General features: G+C 47.4%; 1 protein-coding gene across 1 annotated transcript in view; it reads right to left on the bottom strand.

The window, feature by feature from the left end:
• FLVCR2 (FLVCR heme transporter 2) overlaps positions 1 to 20,998 on the bottom strand; it is a 55,277-nt gene that overhangs the window by 1,924 nt on the left and 32,355 nt on the right. Inside the window, exons 3-9 of the mRNA XM_036241558.1 lie at positions 19,739 to 19,885; positions 11,757 to 11,824; positions 10,445 to 10,548; positions 6,735 to 6,845; positions 5,368 to 5,473; positions 5,128 to 5,239; positions 4,504 to 4,559 (exon numbers count right to left, since the gene is read on the bottom strand). Coding sequence (XP_036097451.1) covers positions 4,504 to 4,559; positions 5,128 to 5,239; positions 5,368 to 5,473; positions 6,735 to 6,845; positions 10,445 to 10,548; positions 11,757 to 11,824; positions 19,739 to 19,885 — 704 coding nt within the window. The remainder of the gene's footprint in view (positions 1 to 4,503; positions 4,560 to 5,127; positions 5,240 to 5,367; positions 5,474 to 6,734; positions 6,846 to 10,444; positions 10,549 to 11,756; positions 11,825 to 19,738; positions 19,886 to 20,998) is intronic.

Here is a 20,998-nt window from a genome sequence, read left to right as displayed (position 1 = left end):
TGGGCACAGCACAGCCCTGCACCACCAACACCATTCAAGGGCTGGAGGAGTGTGTGCAGGCCCAAGCTACAGTCCTGTGTCAATCAGACACATGGCGCTTTCCCGGGAGTGTCTCAGGGCCAGTCCATAGCAATGGCAGCAGCTGTAGAAATCCAACCTTCCCATTCTCAGTCTTGTTAACTTGACACTAGGTCAGGCTGAGTCATGGGACACCTTTCTTCAGGCAACTTCAATCCATCAGTCCGTCTCTCTGGCACACGTACATATGTGCCAACACATGCACACATACACCTGCTTCCTCCAGAGCCATCACCTTGAAGTCAGTCAGAAACAGACTAGTGGGAATGGAAGCATAGCCACTCTTCCAACTGGAAGAAAAATGGAAACCCAAGCCAAGACTTTCATAGTTAAGGTCAGTCATTACCCTCATCCCATAAGTTCTGTCTCTTTTTACCAAAACTAAACACCTTGCTGATTAGAAAGAGCAGTCGGGCCAGCTCTGCTGTGCGCCCTGTCCTTACTTGGCTCTGATCATGAACGTGTGTGCCAGTGTGCAGGTCACGCTCACATTGACCACCACGGTGGGCTCCACAAAAGGGATGCTCTGTGACAGCCATGACTTGCTTGGGTGTCAAGCCCCACATGACTCTGACCTTCCCATAACACCAAGCTGCCCAGATGCCAGTGAGGTCCAGAGATGCAGAGTGACTGATCCAGGGACACAGACAGCTGAGAACCATCACCGGACTTGTCTCCTATTTCTACTCAGTGCTATTTCCAATACTCCAAAAGAAGGTGACTGGGCCAGCAACTGCAACCTTGTGTGACAAACCTGGTCCACATGCACAAGCATCTGGTTATAGTAACAGTGAAATATTGGAACAACCTAAACATTCAACACGAAGAAATGGAAATGTGTGTGTTTGTGTGTGGAAATGAGGTTATAGAATGTAATGGTACGTGCCCTGGCAGGTTTGGCTCAGCAGTTAGAGTATTGGCCCATGGACCAAAGGGTTGCATGTACCCTTTGCAAGAGCATGTACCCGGGTTGTGGGTTTGATCCCCGGCCTTAGTTGGGGTCTTGTGGGAGGCAACCAATTGATGTGTCTCTCTTACATTGATGTTTCTCTCTCTTTCTTTTTTTCTCTCTCCCTCCCTCCCTCCCTTCTACTCTCTCTAGAAAATCAATGAAAAAATATCCTCAGGTGAGGGTTAACAACAACACAAAAAGAATGTGGCCCTGGCTGGTTTGGCTCAGCGGTTAGAGCATCTGGTCCACGGACCAGAGTCCTGGGTTTGGTTCCCGCTAAGGGTATGTACCTCGGTTGCAGTTTGTCCCCAGCCCTGGTTGGGGTCGTGTGGGTGGCAACCAGTTGATGTGTCTCTCTCACATTGATGTTTCTCTCTCTCTCTCTCTCTCTCTTTCTCTCTCCTGCTCTATCTGAAGATGAATGTAAAAAATGTTCTTGGGTGAGGATAAAAACTTAAATTTAAAAAATAATGTAATGGTACAGAAAGGTTGTCAAGCTGTATTAAGTAAACAAGCAGAGCAGAACACCAAATGTGTACAAGCATTCCCATGGAAACCAACACTGGATGTCCAGCTGGTGTGGCTCAGTGGCTGAGCATCGACCCATGCACCAAGAGGTCCCTGGTTTGATTCCCAGTCAGGGCACATGCCCATGTTGTCGGCCCAATCCCCAGTGGGGGGCATGCAGGAGGCGGCATATCAATGTTCTCTCTCATCAATGTTTTTATCTTTCTCTCCCTCTCCCTTCCTCTGTCTCTAAAAATCAATAAAGAGAAAAAAAAAAATAGAAAACAACACTGGAAAGTGGACTAAAATGTTACTCGATTGTCTCTGGGTGATACGACTGTAGGCAACCTTTACTTTCTTCTTGTTTGCATTACAGAATAAACATGGAAAAACCTATCACTTGACACAATATGTCACATTCCAAACTGAAACCTCTTCGCGAGAAATCTATCCTGTTATATTCCAGGCACCTTTTCCCAGGTTTTCTGTATTCGCCACAGTGTTCCAAACCACCTTCCTTGTGCGTGGCACTGGTGGAAGCCCGTCCCCACAGTGGCAATGCCATGGTCCTCACGCCTGTCTAGAGAACAGCATTTCCGTTCCGAGGATTTCCCTGTCTCCCCAGTGAATTTCCAGTCCTCGCTCCTCCCTCCACATGCTACTGCCAACTCTAGAGTGTGATATCAGAAGATAAATAGGAAAATACTAAAGATTATCATCTATCTGCCAATGCATAGCCTTAAAATGCTAAATATATCTCATCTCTTTCAGATACCACTCTTGCCTTAGAAATTTGGCAATGAGTTTTCAAACAAACATTCAGTGTTGGCACTCATCCACTGCTATAGCACTGTAAATTGGTCGTATCAATAGTACCTTTCTAGAAGACAGTTTAGTAATATATATCAAGGTCTTAAAAATGTGCATGACTACTTATCCATTTCTCCAAGAAACACTGTGCTTCAGAACACGTGCAAAGATTCAGCTTCCAGGACAATGTGATTTAAAACAATTGCAAACAACCTTAATGTCCGTGGACAGGAAAACTGTTAAATCATGGTTTACCCACAGAGCAGTCATTAAAAGTATGTTGTTGCCCAGCTGGTGCGGCTCAGTGGACTGAGTGTCATTCCATGGACTGAGAGGTCCTGGTTTGATTCCAGTCAGGGCACATGCCCAGGTTGCAGGCTCAATCCCCAGTAGGGGGCGTGCAGGAAGCAGCTGATCAATGTTTCTCTTTCACATAGATATTTCTCTCTCTCCCTCCCTTCATCACTTAAAAAAAAAAAATCAATAAAAACATATATAAATTTTTAAAGTATTTGTAAGGCCCCGGCTGGTGTTGCTCAGTGATTAGAGTGTTGGCATGCACACTGAAGAGTCGCAGGTTCGATTCCCAGTCAAGGGCATGTACCTGGTTTGCAGGTTCAATCTTGGTTGGGGTGTGTACGGGAGGCAACCAATCAATGTGTCTCTCTCACACCAATCTTTCTCTCTCTCTCTGTCCCCCTCCCTCCTTCCCTTCCACTCTCTCTAAAAATCAATGGAAAAAATATCCTTGGGTGAGGATTAACAACAACAACAAAAAAGTATGTTGTAAAGGACTAATGAGCTGATAAGTGTTCACAACAAGTGAAAAAGCAGATAGAATAAGATTCCATTTTTGTTTTAAAACACATATAGATAGACAGGGTGGGCAAAAGTAGGTGTACAGTTGTTCATATGAAAATTTTTTTTTTTTTTTATCCTCACCTGAGGACATTTTTCCATTTTTTGTTCAGATAGAGCAGGAGGGAGAGAGAGGAAGAGAGAGAGAAAGAAACATCGTTGTGAAGGGACACATCGAGTGGCTGCCACCCGCACGACCAACCAGGGCCGGGGACAAACTGCAACCGAGGTATGTGCCCCTAGCGGGAACCGAACCCGGGTCTCTCTGTACTGCAGGCCGACGCTCTAACCGCTGAGCCAAACCAGCCAGGGCGTATGAAAATTAATACAATAAATTAATAATACAAAAATAAACTTTGTTACACATTCTCACAACTGGAAACCTACTTTTGCCCCACCGTGTGTGTATGAATATATATATATACACACACACGTACACACACATATATAGGGATATGGACATGTATAAATCAATGCAAAAAAAACACAGCATCTCACCTCTGGATACAATATTACAGGATGATTTTTAAATTTTGTACCCTTTTCTACATTTTTAAATTTTTCTATAAAGAGTGTGTATTACCACTGTAATAAGTTTAGGGGTTATTGTTCTTTTATTTAAAAAACATCCCACTTTTACTCCTCAGATTTGAAATTCCTTTTATCCTGGCTCAGATCCGACACCTAACACTTTGGGTAAAATGATCCCCAGCTGATCAGAACAGAAGGGACACACTTTTCTGCTGCAGATCATCCTCCTGGTTCTCCCGCCTTCCACCATCCTCAGCTCCTGCTCCTGACTTATCCTTCCAGGCCCCTATGGCTATCCACTGACTCCAGTCCTTCTGTCCCCGGGGTGCTGTCTAAGGGGCTGTCACGTGTCAGGAGCCACTGCCTTGGGGCCACCAGCACCAGGACAGAATGACAGCAGGGCTGCCACCTTTTCCCTCCGGCCACTGACCCCAGGCTGAAAGCCGTGGAGACAGGGCCTCGGAACTGGGCTCAGGACCCACGGAGTGGGTGCTGCTCAGCAGACGGTGACAACAGTGACACGCTCTGAGGAATAGGGCAGGAAGGCCAGGGGACGAGAAGGAAGCTGGAGAAGAGCCCAGGAAAGATCCGCAGAAAAGCGGTGCTGACACAGCCCCTGGGGACACTCCGGGCGCGTGCTGGTGAGAGCTGAGCTGGTCTCACAGGCACCACAACGCCAGTCTACTCTGGGAGCTCCCGCCCCCACCCGCTGCCGCGTCCTCAGCCGGGGACCCAGGTTTCGGCCCAGCAAGCGCCTACATACATACATTCTCAGGATTTTCTTTGTTTGCTTTTTGCCTCCGGAGATCTGCCTTGATGAGTGCTGATCAAAAAGGAAGAGCAACAGAGACCCGGTTATCAGGCTGAACAATACTCAAGTTCATCCAAGACAGGGAGCCCTGATTTGCCTAGGGTCACAGGTATCCTAGACCTACTTCAGATATTCCAGGAGGCCAGGGGCACACTGCCACCCAACTTGAAAAAGCCTAGAGATCACTGCGGCCCCCGACAGGCAGAAGCCAATGACAGTGGCCTTATATATCACTTATATTTGCCAGAGAGTTGGTACACATTGCTCTAATCCTCACAATAATCCCCATTTCACAGATTAGGAGCCTGAAGCTCCCAGAGGTTAGTCCCCTTGCCCGCGGTCAAGCAGCTGTGGAGATCAGTGTCACAGTCTGGCATTCAAGCAAGGGTCCTTTATCTCCAAAGCCCATGCTCATTCCACCAAAACATGTTATTGCCTCCCAAACAGACTTCCTGACGAGCCCTCCCCTCTGTCCTGCATGTGTACCCCTGACCTGTACAGTCAATCAAGACACTAGGCTCCAAACTGCCTATGCTCATGAGCAGCCTCAAAGCCATCTTGTCCTAAGGCCCCAACTCACCAGTGAGGGCTGCTCCAAGGGTGAGGAACACACACAGAAAGATGTTCCCAGGCATGGTTCCGTAGTGGTCAATAATCTGGCCTTGGGAGATGGTGAAGATGATCCCAAATACCTGGAAAGGTATAAAGAAGACTGGGAATAAGGGCCCAGCCAACTAGCCCACAGTAGAGCTGAGCTGCCATAATGCTTTCCTGTGCCAGCAGGGCAGGGAACAAAGAGTCACCACCAAATAAGACCTACCTGGGCAGACACATTGAGGAGGCCAGACGACATGCCTTCTGATTCTGGGTATGTCAGCTCCACGGCAAACTCAAATCCCAGCGGGAGATAGCCGGTCATAAAGAACCTGAGGCCAGATCACAGGAACAAGGGCTGGAGAACTTGCAGAACAGAAGGATGGAGAGCCCGCCTCCTACTTTAGAGCTCCTTTTCCTGTTTTGTTTCTACCCATCAAGACATGCCAAGCCCCTGGTGATCAGGCCACCCTCCAGGGGCCATACGAAGGGAAGAGAGGTCCCTGCAGGCCAGGAAGAAGTTCATGGGCTGGCTTTGTACTCGGGAGGCCTCGTACTCAAAAGCCCTGCTTCTTCTACAGCCAGCCATCAGGTACAGGCAGGCTCAGCATTTACAGAAGGGTGGGGGTGCCTGGCGCGTTCAGCCCTTAGCTGAGACTCTGTGTCATGGGTACACAGGTCCTGTGCTGGGAGTGGGAAGTTCCTGGATATTGAACAGAATCTCCCTGGATATTGAACAGAATCTCCATGATTCTGTGGGACCTGGAGGGAGCAGTGAGAAGTCCTCATTATTCCTCTAGAGAGGCACCAATTAAGGACTGAGAGTCTCTCTCTCTCTGTCTCTGTCTCTCTCTCTGTCTCTCTCTCTCTCTCTCTCTCTCTCTCTCTCACACACACACACACACACACACACACACACACACACACACACGTACTGCCCACAGTAGATAATTGGGAGGTGAAGCTGAGCAGAGACCCCTGTAGAAGGGGTAGTTTTCCTATGCTTTCTCATACAACAGGTCTAGAAAATGCAAATTCTAATTTCTTTTTTCTTTTTTTTTTGTACATGCCCCTAGCGGGAATTGAACCCGGCCGGGACTCTGGTCCACAGGCCGACGCTCAACCGCTGAGCCAAACTGGCCAGGGCCCAATTCTAATGTCTTACATCCGCACCACACTTCTTGCTGCGTTCACGTCTGTTATCTCTCTCAATCCTTCCTTCAGGTCTAAAAGGCAGGCCACTCTTATCTCCTCAGAGATCGTCAGCAGCAGAACTGAGCCCAGGACCCAGCCATTCCGTAACCCCACACTGTCCTAGGCAGAGCTACAAACAGATTCTAAACATCTGCTAGCCTCCCAGAGGTCTGTGAAGAACACACTGCGTCCCAACAGCACAGGTGGGCCTGGAGGGCCCAACGCAGCCTTTTGAAGTACTTACTACACATAAACAAGACCTCTGGGCACCAGTTCCACATCTCCGCAGAGGTCAGTGAGAAGGCAGCAAAGGGATCAATATTACATCCTAGGATGTCAGCAGCTCTAGGAGCCATGGGCTGGTGCTTTCCAGTTAAACATGTTAGAGGTGAAACTTACCCCATTGTTCCAGAGGTGACGAACACTACCCAGAGGTGCCCCGGCTTCAAGGTTATCGTGTACACCACCATGCCCACCACAGTCATGATATAGACCACCAGGGTTGTCTCCCTACAAGCAGAGACAAAAAGGTTGACTCATTATCTTCTAATTTTAACAGGATTATTTGTTCATTCATTCATTTATTTGACAAGCATCTATCAGGCACCTGCTGTATGCCAAGCCTTTGCTGTGTGCTGAGGCATCTGCGCTCACAGAAATTTCTGTCCATGAGGCTGATGGACACTGAACCAATGATCACACAGAAAATTATTTAATCGTGTATGGTCTTTGCTACAAAGGGTAAAACCAGGAGCGTATGAAACCACCCGCTGCATGTGTGGTCTCCTGCAGAACACTCTCAACAAAGCTGCACCTTGACTCGTCACTTCCTATCCACAGCAAGAGGGGCACAGCCCTTTCTTCTCCTCATCGCCCACCAAAAAACCAAACAGGAGGAACAGCGGGGTGCAGGACTACCCCAGAAGCCACCCAATTCTGCATGTCTGCTTTGCCCAAGATCCCATGACAAGACCGAGAAGTGACCTGACTTTTAGAGTCTCCCCGTCATCTCTACGCTCTTCCCGCTGCCACCTGCACAAGTGCATCCGGATCTCCTGCTGAGTCCGAATTACTCCAGAGCAGGAACCAAGAGAGAACAGTCTGCAGCCATGAACGAAGAGTCTGACGCCAAAGTGGGAAAGTTCCGAACACTCCCCGTCAGTCCCCTTGGTCAGTCCCCTCAGAAGGACCATCAGCAATGAACTGGTTAGTCTTAGGCTCACCCTGCTTGTGCCCCTCCCCCCACTTCTGCCATGGTGCCCACGCTGGACTCTGCTGGTGCCGAGTCCTGCTTGGACCGGCATTCCTCTCCTTGCCTACTGACTGCAGGGAACCAGCTCTGCCCACACCTCTTCCCTCCTGCCCCAAACGCTGGGTCTCAAGCAATGCAAGTTTAAAGCTTTCACACATCTCCCCTGAAGTCAGAAACATGGTGGGGGTGGGGTATCAACAAATGTACACTGTGGTAACGTCAAACTAATACCTGTTGGGGGCCAGGAATTCTCTTAAGCGACTTACATTAATTTATTATTTCACGCAAGCTTTATAAAGGCCCTGAGAGAAATGTCTGACTATCCCTAGTTTTTAAAATTCTTTTTCTTTAGTGATTATTTTAGAGAGAGGGGAAGGGAGATAGAGATTAGAAACATCAATGAGAGAGAACACCGATTGGCCTCCCACTGGGGACTGGGCCCACAACCTGGGCATGTGCCCTGACCGGGAATCGAACTGGCAACCTCTTGGTGCACCAGTTGACATTCAGCCACTGAGCTACACCGGTTGGGCAACTATCCCTAGTTTTACAAATGAGAAAACTGAGGCTCAGACTAGCTGGTTTACTAAAGTCACCATTGCGTTAATGCAGAGCTGGGACTTGAACCCAAAGCTGGGATTGGAACCCTGTGCTCTCTCCACTGTTGCACTGAAGATACTAATACACTCTGTGGTTGCAGCTTTGGAAAAGCTCAAGGTCAGTGCTTCAAAGCTGCTTTGCATAGAGAAGCTCTGTCCTTCCTCTGTCCTGCCCCCCTCATCTAGTCCGACGCACCCTGCAGAAAGCAACTTCATGAACATCATTCTCTCTTCCTGACCCCACCAGCTCATCTTTCACCAGGTTTGTTTCAACTCGAGTTTCATCTTAAACCACTGATCCATCTAGAAAAACTATAGGCCCAGCCTGAGATAAACAGACTTGACCATTCAATTTCCAGCCTCCAAACCAGACAGGAAATATCTGGGAGCCTCGGGGAGCAAAGAACCAGCACCAAAAAGACCAGACTGCAGTTTCTGCTCGTCCTTTCTCCCTGGAGAGCAGCGCGGGGAGCGTCTCGTGCTGACTGCAGGACCTAGGCATCGAGTGCCGCTAAGGAACCGGTGACGTCTAGGTTCTGGAGTGTCTTCCCCGGCCCTTTCCCTGTGTTTTCATCGGGATCATCTGCCGCCCACATCCCAGCATAATGACATTCCAATCCCTCCTTCTGCCACCAAGCAAGCCCTGGAAACAGACACAGTGCTGTTCACTGGTGTGGGGAAGGCCAGTCCGCACTGCTCTTGTGTGGCTGAAGCAAGCAATTGACAGATGACAGAGGTGGTAGCCAAGCTCCAGCAGCAATGCATTAAGCCACGTTAGGTCCTTCATCATGTTCAGCCAGGCAGCCACACCCCCGGGGATGGCCTCAAGTGGCCTTTGACTGGGGCAGCCACAGTGAAACCAGGTCTGACCAGAGCCTCCCAGAAGTGGGTTTGTGTGGCAGAGAACTGGGCTGCCACGGTCTGTAGCCTCCAGACACTGGGCACTTTGGAGGCCTTGACAAAGCAGCCCAGAAAGCCCCCTGCCCCAGCGTAGCACAACCTTGGCAGCTGCCCCACTGGCCAGCATTAACGGAGCACCCAATGCATACGAAGCACCGAGAAGATGCAGTAAGAAGAGAAAGACGGCCCTGGCTGGGTAACTCAGTTGGTCAGAGTGTCGTCCCCATGGCCCACGGTTATGGGTTCAATCCCTGGCAGTCAGGGCACATACAACAATGAACCAATGAATATATAACTTGGTGGAACAACAAATCAATATTTCTCTCTCTCCCTCTTCCCCCTTCTCTCTAAAAAGTCAATTTAAAAAAAGAGAGAGAAGGATGTTGGGTCTCTATTTTTTCCAGAGTCTTTTCTCTGAGTCTGGCTACTGAATTAAGGCAAACTGAGCCAAAGACAGATGGAGGCAAATGCAGATTCCCCTACTGAACGGGCATGCGTGACGGTGGAGCCCAGGAGCCTGTCTCTTTAATAAGCATCCTGGATTAGTCTGACAGACACTAACATCTTAGACCACTCTGGGCTCTTAGAAATGCTCTGGGCAATCAGACCCAAAGCACATCACAACACTTACCAACAAGGTGCAGTATAAGCAATTGCAAGACAATACACTGTAAACCACAGTAAGCACAGAGCACCATGGTTAAACCCTGGGTCCAAGGGAACCATGACAACAGGCCAGTGGAATCACCCCCTCATCTCCACTCTTTGGGGTTTCCACAAACTTTCCAAGTGCTGACAATTTTTTTTTGTTGTTGTTGTTGTTAATCCTCACCCAAAGATATTTTTCCATTGATTTTTTTAGACAGAGTGGAAGGGATGAAGGGGGAGAGAGAAATATCCATGTGAAAGAGACATATCTATTGGTAACCTCCTGCATGACTCCAAGAGGACTGGGGATCAAACCTGCAACTCAGGTATATGCCTGTGACCAGGAATCAAACCCGAGGCCCTTCAGTCTGCAGGCTGACGCTCTAACTGCTGAGCCAAACTGGTCAAGGCTGCTGACATTTTTCTATATTCATTTTCATTTCTCCCCCATCTGTACCTTCCATAGCTACTTGGGGTGTGTATGTGTGTGTATGTGTGTATGTGTGTTACTGTGCTAGACCTCATGTCCTTTATTTCTAATCTCACTAAGATCCCCACAGGGCAGGTACTGTTTTTATAAATGAGGAAACTGAGGCTCAGAGAAGATATGTTTGAACTGCCCACTTGATCACTCAAACCTTTGGTGCTGTATTGCTGTCATTTAAAAAATGAGCCCCCCAATTCTCAGTTCGAGAGGAAGAGTCACTTACTTGTAGGTTTTAGACTTGTCTAGCCAGATGCCTGAGATCATAGCCCCAAGCATGCCTGCAATGACAATGGTCAGGCCGATTCTTCCAGCATTCAATTCTTCCCCCTGGGAAAGAAAACCACAGCCCCAGAGGTCAGCCAGCGACAGGACACAGAGCACAGTGACCACAAGGTGGGGGGCAAAGGCAAGGAACTCGGGCTCCATTAGAGCCGATTCTCAGAATGTCTCAGGACAAGACAGCCAGTAAGAGGCTGCCGACGGGGAGAAAATCCTAGAATAGTTGCTCCTCGCAACATAATATAACCAGATACATGCACATGATACCACATGGGGGTGAACCAAATTCTGTCCTTAGAACCACTTTCAGGTAGGGTTTTTGTTTTGTTGTGTTTTTTAATGTAATCCTTTTGGCAACTCTTTTATCTTAGTTATCATCATTCCCATTTCACAGATAGGGAAACTGAAATACGTATATCCAGATACCCCGTACTTAGGTGTTTTGAGGTATCAGTGCCAAAAGGAATGATAAAATAATAGTTATATATTTTTGAGCCCTTATTCTTCTGAGCCAGGCACCATGCTAAGGATTTTAGATCATTACCCCATTTAATTCTCACAATTCCCCACCATAAGGTTAGGAATCAGTATACCCCATTTTTCAGATGAAGAAACTGAGGCATTTATTAAGCGCAGAGCTGGGATTTGAACTCAGATCTGTCGAACTGCAGAACTGGGATGCTTAGCCACAGTGACCACCTCTGCAACTATGAGACCCTGGCCCTTTCACAAGCAGGTCGGACCTGGGATTCCTGACTCCGGGATGCTCAGCATCCCCTTCCCAGCATCCAGCCCTCCCTGGTTCTGGAAACATTTAAAAAATACTTTCAGGTGAGTAACTAAGAGTTCAAAATTAAACCTTGCCCACATTTTACAAATTAACTATTTCAGGTGTGACTCCAAATATATGTTTACCTCCTGTGTTGCCAGGTGCCATGCTACGTGCTTTATGTAGATATAACACGAGTATTGAGAGAGACGCACACATTGTTATTTACTTTCTAATCCTAAAAATAACCTTTCAATAAGTAACTATGTGTATTTTGCAGAAACGAGCATGAGAGCTCAGAGACATTAACAAGCTTGTCACACAGTTTAGTGCCCCCAGAGCTGGGGTTGAGACCCTCCAAACCCCATCAGTGTACCACCGGACCACACTGCTGGAAGTGGGGGATCCAAGCGTTACCCCAGTTCCTGCCAAGACAGACACAGAAACCTCATTCTCTCTGCGCCCAGCATGCTCAGGGGACGCTCACCGGATAGTGCAAGATCACCATGCGATTCAGCAGGGTCGACAAGGCATAAAAAGCCCCAGCATTCAGACCTGAGAAGGGAGCGAGAAACACACAGCGTTAAGGTTGCTCTTCTGCGGGGGCCACTGCTAACTACCCCCCCCCCCCAGTCCGGAAGGTCAGAAATCCTCTTTCTCATTGCCACTGTGAACGGTATCTTCGGGAAAGAAAAATCCAGGGAGTATGAGGCTACTCTGCAGTTTTTTCCCCAAGAAATACTCCAAAATAACCCAAAGTAGCCATTTCAACCTGTTCCTAGCCACACACCATGGCCCTCTGACCCCTTTAACTCTGCCCTAGAAACAGGTTCTGGAAAGTATTACTCCCAGGTCAGGATTGTCACATCCCTTCCTTAAGCCTTGGCTGGACTATGGTGGTGAGGGACTACCAGCCACTCCCAACTCCTCCTGGTGACCCCCGACTGTCCAGACCTTTGCCGCCTGACACGGCTTCCTCTGCAGGTGGTTCCTCACCTCTTTCCCCGTCACTCCTGCATTTTCTTCTCAGAGTCGACGCCACACAAACCCTTGTATTTGAAACCAGAAAGGACTCCAAAGAACATTTAGTCGTCTCTCCTAATGAATTGGCTCATCCAACAAATAAATGGAAAACCTAGAATATACTATGAGAATCTGTGTCTCCAGAGAATGAGATCATCTGTCCAAAGCCACATAGTGAATTGTAGTAACTGAGATGACCCTGGAACTGAACCAAAGGAGAAAGGGTCCCCTCTCCTCCTTTCCTAATAATAATGATGATGATGGTGACGATAATGGCAGCAGCATACACTTATGTCCTAGACACTGTTCTAAGTGCCTTACAATCCTCCCAACAACCCAAGAGGGCAAGTAGTATTTATCATCCCCGTTTTATAGATGAGGAAAATGCACACAGAGTTTAAAAACAAACCCACCAGGAGACTTGTTAGTTTTAACGAAACACTGAGGCTCACAAGACCACCACTGGTACTCTTGACATTAGATCCACTTAGAAGGGACACAGTTCTTGGACAAGGCAGCCTTAGGAGTCCCTCTTAAAGAGACCAGTACACAGAACCCCAGTCCATCAAGCCATCCAGAATCTATTCTCTGGCTCCCAAAGGGATAGCTCAGGTGCAGAGAAAGGCTGCTAGCGCAACCTTTAACACCTGCCAGGAGCCACTACTGCCTGCAACACCTCCACAGGCATAGCTTCCAGAGTCCCCATGTAGGACAGGACAGTGAAAGAGTCACCTCAGCAAACACAAAGAATAGCTTCTTACCAGATAGGAAAAGGTCTCCCCATCCAGTTGTAGTCATTTTTATCACAAGCAAGGTTGCATAAGTGCAGCTGACTTACTCCCGTTTTCAGGCTCCCAGAGGAAGGAGATACAAAGTTAAGTGAAGGTCAAATTCTCATGTAAAATGAGAAAGGGAGTTTTGCGTACTATTCCCACAATCACCCAAACAGTAAGTGGCAGAGCTGGAGGAACCCAGATGCATGGCTCTAGAGTCCTCACTGTTTTTTGTAAATCTGCTTTTATTGATTTTAGGGAGAGAGAGAGGAAGGAGAAGAAGAGAGAGAAACATCAATGAGAGAGAAACATGGATCAGCTGCCTCCTGCGCACCCCTACTAGCGAGCAAGCCTGCAACCTGGGATGTGCGCTAACCAGAGATCAAACCAATGACCTCTCGGTGAATAGGACAACACTCAACCAACTGAGCCACACCAGCCAGGACTAGAGTCCTGACTCTTAATACTTGTTTTATACCCTCATAAAACGGATTCTTGCCCTCGCCAAATAGCTCAGTTGGTTAGTGTCCCCATACGCCAAGGTTGCAGGTTCAATCCTGGTCAGGGCACATAAAAGAATCAACCAATAAAATGCATAAATAAATGGAACAATAAATCAAGGTTGCTCTCTCTCTCCACCCACCTCTCTCCTTTCTCTTTCTCTCTCTCTCTCTCTCTCTCTCTCTCTCTCTCTCTCTCTCTCTCATCAATAAACTAAAAAACAAACAAAAAAGACCAACCAAAAAAAACCCTTGATTCCTAACTATTTCCCTAGCTCAGGTTACTGAAAATGTCCTTGAATTCCTGCCTCTCCCAGGAGGTCACTTCAGGAATACAACAAAGGTTGGTTCAGTGCCACCTTCTGAGGGGCACAGGCCCACAGTGAGTTGTCAAACCAAGGTGTGTCACCAAACGTCACTACAACTGCCAAACCATGGTCATTAGGACTTTGTCAACATAAGACCCAAACCTGTTGAGAATATTTGTAAAACTTTATTTGAATCAAACAGAGAACACGCCTGGAAGCAAGATCTCAACAAACTGAGAAAAATGCTTAAGAACAGTTTGTAGTTTCTTTTATGTATTTGAGATAAGGAAGATTACCGAGAAAGCAAGATTATTGGATTACAGGATAGTTAAGATTATGTGCTCTCTCGAGGGCCATCCACTTTAGAAAGAGAGGTCTGAAAGGCTGGTTAGGTATTAGGAGGAGCAGTCTGAAAGGGGGCATTTTTTTCAAAGGGATGTTGACTTAAATGCACAGAAACATGGGCCGGGTTTGCTTAAGGCAAAGATAAGCCTTTACTAAAGAAGTTATATGCTTGAGGCATGACTACCCATCCTGACCTACCCAGTTCGGAATTTAAGATCAGATCACCCTGTGAGATTACTTTCCATAGAACCCCTTTGTTGTCCACAACTCTGGGGTCTTCAGCAACTTCTTATGCAACAAGCATAGCCAACTAATTTTAAACCACATACCCAGCCACTTGGAAATTCCATTCTTGAGTCAAGGGGCTCACAAGAGACACATTCCTGAAAGGGGTGGTGGGGTGAAGCGTGGGCAGGGGGAGAACGAAAGCAGCCCCAGTCCTGCCCTCACACCTCTCTCCGCCCTCTCAGCCTCTGGCCTGAGCCTCACACTGCAAAGGGCAAGGAAATGCTCCGAGTCATGCTCAGCTTCAGATGAGATGGCTATTCTCGATTTGGGTCCAAATGGAATGAAGAAGGATGGGAAAAGCCACAGGAAACAGAGGGAAATTATCCAGGAGTGAGGCAGGATAGAAAGAGGTTAGGGAAAGCTCCCAACAAGTGAAACGAGGAAGCAGAAGCCGACATCACAGGCCCATAAGCCACTAGGTCCTCTCACCAGAGCGCCCACCTCCAGGCGTGATCAAAGGGAGTCCTTGATGGTAGGAAACTCTTGTGGTGGTCGCAGAAGTCAACAACATGGACTGGCTAAAACCAGATCAACCCAAGATGGAGGAAAAACTGACCAGAGAAAGGCCCCAAAGCTCATTATACCATCATTATAATGAAAACTGACAGCACAAGTACAAGGGGGTCCAAGGAAGACAAAAATCAATGACACTTCTGGGACAGACCATATTAGGAACAAGACTCCCTCCCAACCAGAAGGTGGAGACAGAACTTGGCACCACCAATGCTATGACACTTCTGAACAAACCATATTAGTAACAAGACCCTATGCCCACCTCCCAACCTAAAGGCAGAGTCAGAATTTGGCACCACAAAGGGCAGAAACAACTCCACCTTGGAAGCATAAAATCCCAAGGACTGACTGGCCCAGCGAGCAACTCCACTCGGACATGTACTTTCACTTCTTTACAGTGGCTAGGGGAGCAGTGGACAGCAGCAGCTCCTCCAGGGCTCACCCCCTGATCCTGTCTCCAGGACCCCATGCCCTAGCCTCTTTTTCTCTACCTAAATAAAACTTGCTTTTGCTCTCACTTGGACTTGTTCTTGAATTCTTTCCTGCGCAAGTAAGAGCCTGGAGGACCTGGACCATGCCCGGACAATCCGGTGACAGAAGCACTGGGAGCAAAAAACCTGCCTCAATACCAGCACTTCGTGATTCTGGAGAAGGAATGATTCTGGCAGAGGGAAGCGGTCCAGAGCTGGTGTACCCACACAACCGAAGCTGAGTACTTTCATGGGGACTCAGTGGTTTAGCGAAATCAGCACCACCTGGGAGCTTGTTAGAAATGCAAATTCCTGACACCTCCTCAGACCTGCAGCAGAACTCTGGGAATTCTGTAATCTGCGTGTCAACGAGGTACTTCTGATAGTGCTCAAGTCTGAGAGCCACTGGCTCAGCTAGACTGTCTGGTTTATCTACAGCCATCCCCCACTTCCAGAAAGCCAGGAGACTGAAGCAGGGGTAAGGCAGAGGTGGAGGCGGGGGTATGGGGCAGTGCAGAGGCTCACCCTGGAAGGCTGCCATTCTTTCCAATTGTTGCTACAAGAATTAGGAATCAGGAACTTATGTGTGGTTTCTGAATCAATCTTTAGTCTAGATGTTCCTCTCCATGTTGTTGAAGGTTACCAGACATAGTTAAACAGCACAAGTCCACTCCACCCCCAGGCCAAGGGTTTTGGCATCCCACCAGAGGGGGAGGAATGAAACCGGCTCTGCCCTGGGTGTGAGTACCTCTTTACAGGGGCTCAGGTTACTGCGCCCCAGCAAGTTAAGCCTGCGGGGTCAGGGCCACACTGCTGTGAGAAAATGGGATCTCCCCTGAAAGACCTGGTCATTCCCGGTGTCATTCCCCAGAGGAAGTACCAGTCACGAAGGAGGTGGGCTTTAGGAAGGCAGAAAGGACCCGTCATCACTCTGAGTCTCTCCTTTGTCAAGGGCAGTTTTCCCAACTGTGGTCCAGACACCACTCATATTAGAAGTTCTTAGAGTTAAAAAATGCAGACTCCTGGGCTCTGCCCTGGACCTACTCTATCTGAATCTCCTGGAAAGGGGCTAGACATCTGCACTTTAACAAAAAAGACACAAACAAAAAACCCTGGACATGTCTTAAACTCTCTGGAGTTTGGAAACAAAGGGCTTTGGGAATACTGGAGCTCAATGACCGGGCCCAGGCTCCAGGTGTGGGCTTAACATGGAGGCAGCTGGGGTGGGAAAGGGCTTCCAGACCATGAGAATGACCCACAATGTACCTGCTGTAGAGGCTCTCGACTGTGCTGCAAACCCAAATCACCTAGAATGCTTGTTAAAAGCAGATTTCCAGGGGCAGACCCAGAAACTCAAATTCTGAATTTGAATTTCCAGAAGAGAGGCACAGGCAACTGAGCAGCCCAGGGAATTCTATCATTAGGCCTGGGAAACACTGATCCCAGAGCCTGGCTCTGTGTTCTGGTTACTGTGTTCATTTCCCTTTTGTCCTTCCTGAACTTGTAGCAAACACTCGTTGTTTTGGGGGAGGGAGTTGATTTTTAGAGAGGGAGAGAGAAAAGGAGAGGGTGAGGGCGGGAGAGAGAAAGAGAAACATCGATTTGTTGTTGTTCTTATTTATGCATGCATTGGTTGCTTCTTGTATGTGCCCTGACCAGAGAAGGAACCTGCAACCTTGGCGTTTCGAGATGAGGCCCTAACCAACTGCCCTGTCTGGTCAGGGCTAAAGCCTTGTTTTATTTATTTTATTTATTTATTTTATTGATTTATTTATTTATTTATTGAAAGAGAGAGGAAGGGAGAGAGAGAGAAGCATTGATGTGGAAGTGAAACGTCCATCAGCTGCCTCCTGCACACTCCCCACCAAGGACTGAGCCCGGAACCCAGGCATGTGCCCTGACCTGAGATTGAGCTAGCAACCGCTCAGGGCAAGGGGTGACCGTCCAACCAACTGAGCCACCTCAGCCAGGGCTAAACCCTTGTTTTAAAGGGCCAGCATGACCTCAGCAAAACTGCAGGGAATCACAAGGATTTTATACTCTTGACCCCAGTTTGCTCAGGTATAAAATAGAACAGACTTAAGGACCTAGTCACGGGTTTGTTTCGAAGATTATAAGAGATAATGCATGTAAAGCCCTTAACATTGTGCCTGACACATAGTAATGGCTCAATAAATTTTTTTTCAAATCTGTGATTAAGCCTAAGGATCATTTCCTTGTTGGCAAAGAGCCTTGTCTCCAAGTCCAATTCTCTACCATGGAAATTAGGCTTGTGGTTCTCTGAAATGAGCATAAACATCCGGATTAGTTTAACTCACTCTCACTGAGATAACCCCAGGCCTTTGAGAAAAATGTTAAAAATTCTATCTATGGCCCTGGCCGGTTTGGCTCAGCGGTTAAAGCATTGGCCTGCGGTCCGGAGAGACCTGGGTTCGGTTCCCGCCAGGGGCACGTGCCTTGGTTGCAGTTTGTCCCCAGCCCTGGTTGGGTCATGTGGGTGGCAACCACTCGATGTGTCGCTCTCACGTCGATGTTTCTCTCTCTCTCTCTCTCTCCCTCTCACTCTATCTGAACAAAATATCGAAAAATGTCCTCGGGTGAGGATAAAAAAAAAAAAAATTCTATCTATGTACAACAGAGTCTGATACTTCCAGAGACTCGGAAGTGAACTGCTTTGCCCATCAACCCATATGAGCCACCTTATTATTGTGGATGAATGCAGAGGTATACTAAGAACTGAGAAGCTCAGAGAGAATGAGGAATGGTGACCTGAGACCTTGAAGACCAACCTAGTTACCTAGAGCTATTCCAGATGAGAGGTCACCTGATTATTGTGTATGCCTGAAAATGTAGGCATGCCTCTTTCTACCCGTGGATGATGCCACCTCTTATCAATGCCTCAGTAGATAAACACTTTAATTAACTTATTAATTAAGCCTAAAACGAAACTATGACATAATTTTAAGAAAGACCATAGGCAATTAGGTAACAGGCATCAAAAGTGCAGATGCTGCAGTTAGACAAACTTGTATCTGAATCCTGGCACTTACAAGCTGTGTGATCTTGAGCTAGTTACCTAATGTCTCTGAGTTTCAGTTTCCCCGTATGTTAAATGGGGATAGCTGTAGTACCTACATAACATGGGTGTGGAGGAAGTTAGGTAAAAGCATATGTGAAAAGTCTTGGCACATAGTAAATGCTATTGTTGTTATAAGACACATGGATTATGAACCTATAGAGAACATAAGGTTACAGCCAACTGAGGTTTCACCAAGAACAAATCATGTTAAACCAATCTCACTTTTTTTTTCTTATTCTCACTCAAGGACTTTTTTCCCCATTTTTGTTCAGATAGAGTGGGAGAGAGAGGAAGAGAGAGAGAGAGAGAGACATCGACATGAAAGGGACACATCGAGTGGCTGCCTCCCGCATGACCACAACCAGGGCCCAATCTCACTTTTTATATTTATATAGTTACTGAGCATGCTACACACTTGTTGACTCTTGATTTTTAACTAGCTAGTGGGTTCAATGGTCAAATGTAGGGTGCACAGCACACACATTCTAATGGAATGCCATGACTCTACCCTAGTCTGGTCTAACGTTCCTACTAAAGGTTGGAAGGAAGATACAGAAAACACCATGCTGGAGAGGCAAGCCAATACACCAGCATAAAGGTTAAAATGTATCTTACCAAAGCCAACACAATGAAATGAAAGAGGGATATTGTCTTACATTCAGATTTTTCAAAAAGGTACATGTAACGAGATGAAGGAGTGATCTATATGGCAAGACTCATTTATGCATGCATGCATTCATTTATTAAGCTTCCTTCATTCACTCGATAAATACAGGAGTATCCACTCCAGGCAAGCCGCTGCCGATAAGGAAAAGACAAAACTACAAAGATGAAAAGACATAAGTCCCCGCTCTCAGGGAGGTCACTGTGTATGAGAAGGCAGACCTGGAAATGCAACAGCACAATAAGAGAGGAAAGATCACCTAATACTGCTTCACAGCAGTGACGCTGAAATAAAACTGGGACCTGAAATGGGAAGGAATGATTTTCTGGGTGGACTTGACAGAACCTGCAAAGTCCCTGAGACAGAGCTGACTCTTCTGGTTGACCCCAAACAATTATTTTACATGCACATTTGGGATTTGGAAAAAATTAAGATGCACAGACACATCAGGCATCTTGTCTCCGATTCCCAGTTCAAGTACTCCCCTGGGCACATCTGCACCTTACCGTAGGTGATGACAAGCAGCACAAAGTTGAGGTTTTTGAAGAGCCGGACGATGACATTTAAGTACGAAGTATCAGGTACGCTCTGTGCTAAGGAATAGCTCAGGGACTGGGCCCTGCTGGGGGCATATTTAGGCTTCTCCTTGAATACTGAAAGGAAAGAAACAGAGACATCACTGAACATCCCCGTGGTTACATCCCAGCATCCTTACACAGGGGGAGAAGCTGGCTCCATCGCCTGAGAAGGAGCTAAAACTCATAAGGAAATATTAGTTCTTCAATTAAATCCTTTACAGCTTCCTCTCTGGAAGCTGCTTTTCATTGTCTATTAGTGTGTGGTCTACTGATTATCTTTTCTTAATGGCTTCTGGATAGGTGCAGTCATTGGGGCAGCGTCCAAGTATCAAGGAGTCCCATGATAACCAGTGAAAAACACACAGCAGAGCACTGAAAAAAAACACAATAGTCGCACATGGATAGAAAGGAGGTGAGAGGTGGAGCTTGAGGATTAGTGAGTCCAGCTAATGGCTGAGCAACAGAACCCCTCCCAAGGGGGAAAGTACAGTGTTGCCTGTGCTTAGCACAGAGCCTGGCACATGCAGTCAGTAAATATTCCTGAGCAAGCGAAAGGATCTTCTATTAGAAAAACCCCCAGTCCACTCCTAGTCTTTCGGAGTCTGCATCAGACATCCTCCTCACAGATACCAGAGGGTTAACACAGCCTCGGCGTGAGTGGCTACTCTGATAGGAAGGGCTGGGAGGGGCTACGGGAAAACCATTCATTTTATATTCTATTTTCAGTACAGCTGGTACAATCAATTTAACTGCACTAATTACTATTCATTTCTCTGAAAGGCAGATCAGTTTAACCAGTTTTTTGGCTGACCTGGTTCCCCAGTTAGGTCCAAGCAGGCACTACGTGGCCCCCCCCTCCCCCTAGGAGAACTCTCCTTCTCTAGTTAAAGGAAGCTCTGGAAATGAGGTTTAATGTCTTAAAGATCAAAGTCTCCCCTCTCCCCACCCTGACCTTTTGAAAAACCCTCTAGCCCTGACTTCAGAGCCCTGCTTCTCTCTTTTCTGGACGTAGTCTTGGATAAGTTCCTGCTGGTGGGAACCTCTCATCCACTGTCTTGCCTGTTCCCTCCCCTTCCATCGGGAAAAGAAAGCAAGGCAAGGGACTCATCTCTGCAACAGCCGGTGCTTGCTCAAGGATTTGGCAACCACAAGCCAGAATTCAGATAAGGTCTTTTAGCTCTTCTCTCA

Source organism: Molossus molossus, unplaced genomic scaffold, assembly GCF_014108415.1.
Source record: "Molossus molossus isolate mMolMol1 unplaced genomic scaffold, mMolMol1.p scaffold_m16_p_1, whole genome shotgun sequence".
In the NCBI taxonomy this organism is placed as follows: Eukaryota; Metazoa; Chordata; class Mammalia; order Chiroptera; family Molossidae; genus Molossus; species Molossus molossus.
The sequence above is the reverse complement of the archived record's forward strand: the minus strand, read 5'-3'. Positions and strand labels throughout refer to the sequence as shown.